Raw genomic sequence first — 5739 nt, forward strand, 5'->3', positions numbered from 1 at the left:
TGAAAGGCACTTGTGCACTAAGCACTCGAATCCCAAAAATAAAAAAACCCTTGAAACCCAACAAAGAAAAAGTAGCGTGCAATACGATACAGATACAGTTTAATGTTTATTAAAAAGTTGATTTTTTAATATTAATAATTATACCATATCACGTGTTTATCCTTTTCGAGAGAAGCTACCGCGCTGGTTACCAGTCATTCATGAGGGTAAATATCAAGAGCAGTATTTTCAGACATTGGAAGTACCAAATTATATGAAAAAGAGCTCTGCGTTTGGGACAATATTCAAGCTTTCAGACAATTATGATACATAAAACTGCTTGTTTAAGATCCTTCATGTATACCATGGTCCCAAAATTACTAGGGAATGAAGGCTTTCCTTTCCTATTCCGTTGCATAAGCGGAGAGTGTAAGATTTCTATGAGCACTGTAATTTTGTAGACGATGTTAATTTTCATCTTTGAATTTTCTCAGCTATCTTAACTGTTATCATGGCGGATCGAACAAATTAGAGGATTTCCTAAGGCCATGCATTTGTTCTACATATGGCTAAGACCTAACGTGAGGCGGAACAGGACGGGCAGAAGCGTTGGGCATGGGCTGCCATGGCGATCTGTGCGTGGTGGCTGTAGCCACTCTTTCGCAGGAAGGACACATGGTGAGAGTGGCTGCTGGAAGTTGCATGTACAAAGGAGTTGAAACTTTCAAAGCTCGCAGTTCCTGCACTTCCTTCTGCAGCCGCCTGTTTTCTTCCGTCAGATTTTCACAGCACCGCTTCAGAAATTCGCAGTCCACTTCAGTCTGCTTCAACTTTGTCCTGCAAACCAGAAAATTATTTAGTCCTCACTTCTATATAATTACACTATCATCTGTAAACAGTTTGGTACCTTTACAGGAAATTATACCGTATAAAGCTACAGACGGTTACCACAACAAACTGGAGTCTGTTAACGGACCGTTTGTTGTGATTACCGTCTGTGTAAAATCTTCTGGAATTGTGCAGGAACAAGTAAATAAATATTTAAAGCCGGAGTTCTGTAAAACAAACCTTGCTCTTCTGTTCTGGAACCAGACTTCAACCTGCCGGGGACGAAGGTTGAGCTGCTTTGCCAGGGCAATTTTTTGCTTCTGCGCCATAAATTTCGATTCAGTAAGCTGAACAAAAGCCAGAGTGACAGAAAACCTTGCGGTATTTAAAGGATTTGCGAATATTTACCGGATTGAGTGTATTGTGCTTTTTGAAGCTTTCTTCTAAGAGAGCCGACTGATCCTTGGAAAGGCGGAGCTTCTTCCTGCTGTTATCTCCTTCTTCTTCGTCACTGCCTCTCCAGGACGCCCTGTCGCTCTCCCTTTTGTTGTTGCCACTGCAACAAAGCCCTCCCTCCTCCATGTGAAAGGACGAAACGGTGCTATTAGGAGAGGAAACGGCCGCCTCTTCGTCATATTCGCAGTCGCCGGCCGAGGGAGAGGGCATCTGGTTCATGTCAATGCCCTGCCTCTCGCTCCTTCCTACAAAGCGCCAAACAAGAAACACTCAGAAAACCAGATAATTTGACTAAATAACCCTAAAGATGTAAAATAAACGACAAAGAAACGCAAACACACACCAGAGGATTTCATCCAGGAGAAGACGGTGCTAGGCAGGGGCGCTGAGTTAGGGTTTGCAGGGGCCAAGGAGAGCAGATCTAAAGGCACACCAGGCCCCTCCCCTCTGCTTATTTCCTTTTGCGATCTCGCTTCTAAATCTTCTTCAACTCTGCAAATTCCGAGCTGTAGCTCGGCTCCATAGCTGTCCATAGTCGCTGGCCTCACCTTTGCCCAGTAAGGAAGCTCAGCCATTGAACACAAGATATAGGAGCGCTAATGGTAACTGGGCTGGCGCAACAATACAAAGCTCCGGCGATTCTTTGAACGGCCAGTGAAGATTCCTCCGCCGTCAGGAAGGAGAATAATAAGAAAGGAAGAACGGCCAGAGCCGGAGCGAGACGGCAGGCGGCAGAAGATGAGATCCCGCTATCGAATCCTCAGACGCGTGAGGTATGAAACAAGAATAATAATGGAAGGGAATGGGTGAGAGTTTGCAGCAGTTGGGAATATAACGACGGCCCGCCCCGATAACCTCGCGGCCTCCAACTGCAATCACAACTTTGACTGCTGACCACTTCGCTGGAAATCAGGTTAATAAATTATTTGTAATCATTATTTATAATAAATGAGACGAGCCGGTGCACAGTGCACTCTTCACCGTCTTCTCCACTTTGTATTTTACTTTTGACGGTATGTGGCCGGTTTTTTATCTTCTCTCCCCGTAATTTATAGCGAACTTTGTTTATTTATTTTTTATTTTTATTTATTTTTGTTTTGCCTTCCCCCGAAGAATTTAAAAATCCAAGGCCAATGTATGTAGTTCAAATATTTTTAAGGTGTTCTAATGAGATTCATTTTTTTTGGGACGAAAGATATAGTCATTAATTATGACATCTCTTTTTTAATATGTGAGTGATGTAGTAACAAGTTGTCGGAAGGTAAACATTTATGGTGTTCTAGTGAGATTCACTTTTCCTTAGATAAAAGATGTCTCATTAATTGTGACTTCTCTTTTGTAATGTGTGTGATGTAGTAACAAGTTGTCGTAGTGCAAACACCTAAGGTGTTAAGTTGAAATTCCTTCCTTTTGAAGCAAAGATGCGGGTACCTATTGTGACCTCTCTTTCTTACATGTGAATGCAATGTAGCAATGAGTTGTCGTACTTGAAACAACTAAAGTGTTATGTTGAAATCCCTTCCCTTTGGATCAATTATATAGTCACACATTGCAACCTCTCTAAAAAAAATAAGGGTATAGATTTCTTATATATTCTTATTTCGCATTGCGTGCTTATAGCCATGTTTTTATCTTTATTGTCAATAGTAATCTCTTATGTAACTATTATATAAAGTAAATTATTAGTGTTGTTGAAATTGAATCTTAAACAAATTTTATATATTAAATTGCTTTTGTTGTTGAATTTGATTGGTCTATTTCATAATATTTTCGAAGTATGATGTGGCATTGCAATTATAGGTATATATTTGTCTAAACTTTAAATATTATGTATTAGTTTAAAGCATATAATTGACCTTCACCTTTATCCTTTCATTTTACACTATTTTATATTGATGACATAAATGTATAGTCTTAACATTCAATTTGGTACATTTGGTACACTAGTCAACTTTGATCATCAAACTCTTACCTTAATTACTTATATGTTTCCTTAATTAGGACTTGTCTAATCCAATAGAATTGATGCCTTCTTGAACTAGGCCACACATCAAGTCCAATTCCATGGACTAGGTTGCACTTTGGTCTATCTACCTTCTTTTAAATGGAATTGTTTTCACTCTCATATCAAATTTTCTAGAATGTGTACAATTATCTTATTGGTCCACACACCAATTTAGGAACAACATTTAAGGATGTCTCCCAAATCGTTAGTTAGGATCATTATTAGATTGTTAGAACTTACATTCATTTAAAAAAAAAATTTATGATCCCATTTTTTTAGTATCGTCTTTTATTTTTTTTAGGTTTAATTCAAGTACAATCCTATACCTACATGTACTAGTGCATGTAGGTATAGGATTTTATTTTGGTGAATCTATAATTTTTATTCCTACATGAGTAATTCGAAGGACGTGAACCTATATCAATGATCTATAAAAGTTTCTCAAAAAAAATCTATAAAATGAGATAACACGCATGATGGCATATTTGCTTACTTGTTATCCATAGATTTTTATGACCAACATCATTTCTAATTTCATTGAAAAATTTAAACTATTATGATAAGTAAAAACATTAATAATTGAAAAATTGAATGAACAATGAGATCATAGGACACCCCATCTAAATCTGGGCCGACAGGGAGAGGTGGGCGTCAAATTATAGACAAAGTCCAGCAAACAGTCCATTTAAAATGCATTTAATGAATGTGTGTATGAATAGAGAGGGAACAGACTGCCTAGCGTGTGCGACACATCTGAGGAGGAAAGGAATGGGATGATCATGACTGCCATCTTAGTTGTCACTTACACAAACATCGTGTGAAATCCTTTATTAATCCCACACCTATTTTACGTTTCACCTACCCTAAAATAAATTACTATTTACTCCTCATGATCTTCGCATAATCCACCTCGACTGCGCACACACTCATTTCTGACAAATCACGAGACTGAATGATTGATTGCAAACAACCCTGAAAAAACTTAAATAGCTCTCCGGGCGACCGGCGGGTTAGGTAAGTTCCCGGGAACAGGCGGTTCCGGTTCCGGTTCCGGTTCACTGGCTGGAGAGCGTTAGAGAGAAATAATAATAATAATAATGGGCAGGTGGGCACGGCAGATACATAGCGTATTGAATGTACGTGCAATAGGTATGCCATGTATGTATGTATTGTACAGGCGACAATAAAATGTGAAAGCCACGTGGGTAGAGGAGCGATATAGAGGGTGTCTGTCACATGGACCAATTCTGTTTCGTCTAACCGACAGTCTGCGTGGATGGTGACAGGACGCAGCAGCAATGATGACGCCTGCACGAGGCACGCCGGTCTGCTCCCTCCACGGGGAACACCTCCATGCCTGCAATCATTGGGTGTTATAATTTAGTGCTACAAGTCACCCCCGGACCCACGGTCAAAAACATGTCTCTACTCAAGTCTTCCTGCACCCTTGCCCACCCTTATTCCTTAAACCCGGCCCCACCGCCGCCCCTTCATATGCCCGCCCGCCGGACCCCTCCACCCGTCGGACCTTACCCGTCCCACCCGTCGGACCCCACACGACCCGTCGGACCCGACCCGGACCCGGGGAAGACCGGCCCTTTTGCTCGGGAGAAGGGCCATTTGGCGGTTATTTGATGACATTATTGATGGGATTTGGTAAAATGGGATGTGTTTGTCTGAGAAGGGCAACGTGCGAGCCTCATAGCTCCATGTGACGGCCATCACTTCGTAGAGCACCAACAAAAATATAGGTTAAAATTCAACGGGCTCATTATGTGAATGCTTTGATCTTGTGCACTTTGGACAAGTCCCGGGTTCCAATCACATCTCTAGGTGTGCTCAGAGCTTACGTGGGTGAAAAAACATCCCAACCCGGGGAGCATGTGAACACGGCACCTTGGCCCATTTTGATTGATTGCCTGCTAAGAAAGATTTGTTGCACCAAAGCCCTCGTTGGTAAGTACTTACACCTCGCGATTCGGGACTTTTAACAAGTGAGTGACTCACTCACTATTCATATTTTAGAGTGGCGGATGGGGGCACACGTGCAGTTGCAATCAATATCCCGACAACGTGCATTGTTTTCCTTGTTTTCAAAGAGAAGCTCCAATCCTTACTTCCCTACTGTTCCTTCTCTCCTTCCCTAGCTCTTCCTTCCTAGCGTGCAAATTGGAATACTTTTTCTTTCTGCTAACTACAGTCCATGTGATAAAGTGATGTGGGTCGTATCCCAAGAATTGGGTGGTGGGTGGGTGACTTTTGTTGTTAATAATTGACTTGGCATTCCTATCATTTGTTTAAGTTATGAAGCCTGGCTTTCCAAGCAATCAAATGATGCAAGCAATAAGTGCACAGAGGCTTTTTGGTGTGTGATTATGGTGTGGATGAAAGGCAAGAAAGTGGCGAGCAATTAAAGAGGTACGGAAGGGAAGGGAAGAGAAGGTGCGGGTGGAACAGAGGTGACCCACATG

The 5739-nt window shown here is 41.4% G+C and overlaps 1 protein-coding gene across 1 annotated transcript; it reads right to left on the reverse strand.

The window, feature by feature from the left end:
• Positions 1-249: 249 nt before the first annotated feature.
• On the reverse strand, positions 250-2165 carry LOC131069505 (homeobox-leucine zipper protein HOX11). Its single transcript, XM_058004967.2, has 4 exons — positions 1607-2165; positions 1216-1508; positions 1048-1127; positions 250-816 (listed from the first exon to the last, which is right to left on the reverse strand). The coding sequence occupies exons 1-4, from the start codon at positions 1836-1838 to the stop codon at positions 549-551; spliced, it is 873 nt and encodes a 290-aa protein (XP_057860950.2). The 5' UTR covers positions 1839-2165; the 3' UTR covers positions 250-548.
• Between the last annotated feature and the right edge of the window lie 3574 nt (positions 2166-5739).

The sequence above is a fragment of the Cryptomeria japonica genome, chromosome 3, assembly GCF_030272615.1.
Source record: "Cryptomeria japonica chromosome 3, Sugi_1.0, whole genome shotgun sequence".
NCBI lineage: Eukaryota > Viridiplantae > Streptophyta > Pinopsida > Cupressales > Cupressaceae > Cryptomeria > Cryptomeria japonica.

What these genes read in the sequence shown, in the direction of transcription:
- LOC131069505 (XM_058004967.2), bottom strand. Translation starts at nt 1,838, where the DNA reads ATGGCTGAGCTTCCTTACTGGGCAAAGGTGAGGCCAGCGACTATGGAC. An exon ending in CTCCTGGATGAAATCCTCTG is followed by an intron (nt 1,509 to 1,606) that starts GTGTGTGTTTGC and finishes GGCGCTTTGTAG; the next exon opens with GAAGGAGCGAGAGGCAGGGC. An exon ending in AGCACAATACACTCAATCCG is followed by an intron (nt 1,128 to 1,215) that starts GTAAATATTCGC and finishes TTTATGGCGCAG; the next exon opens with AAGCAAAAAATTGCCCTGGC.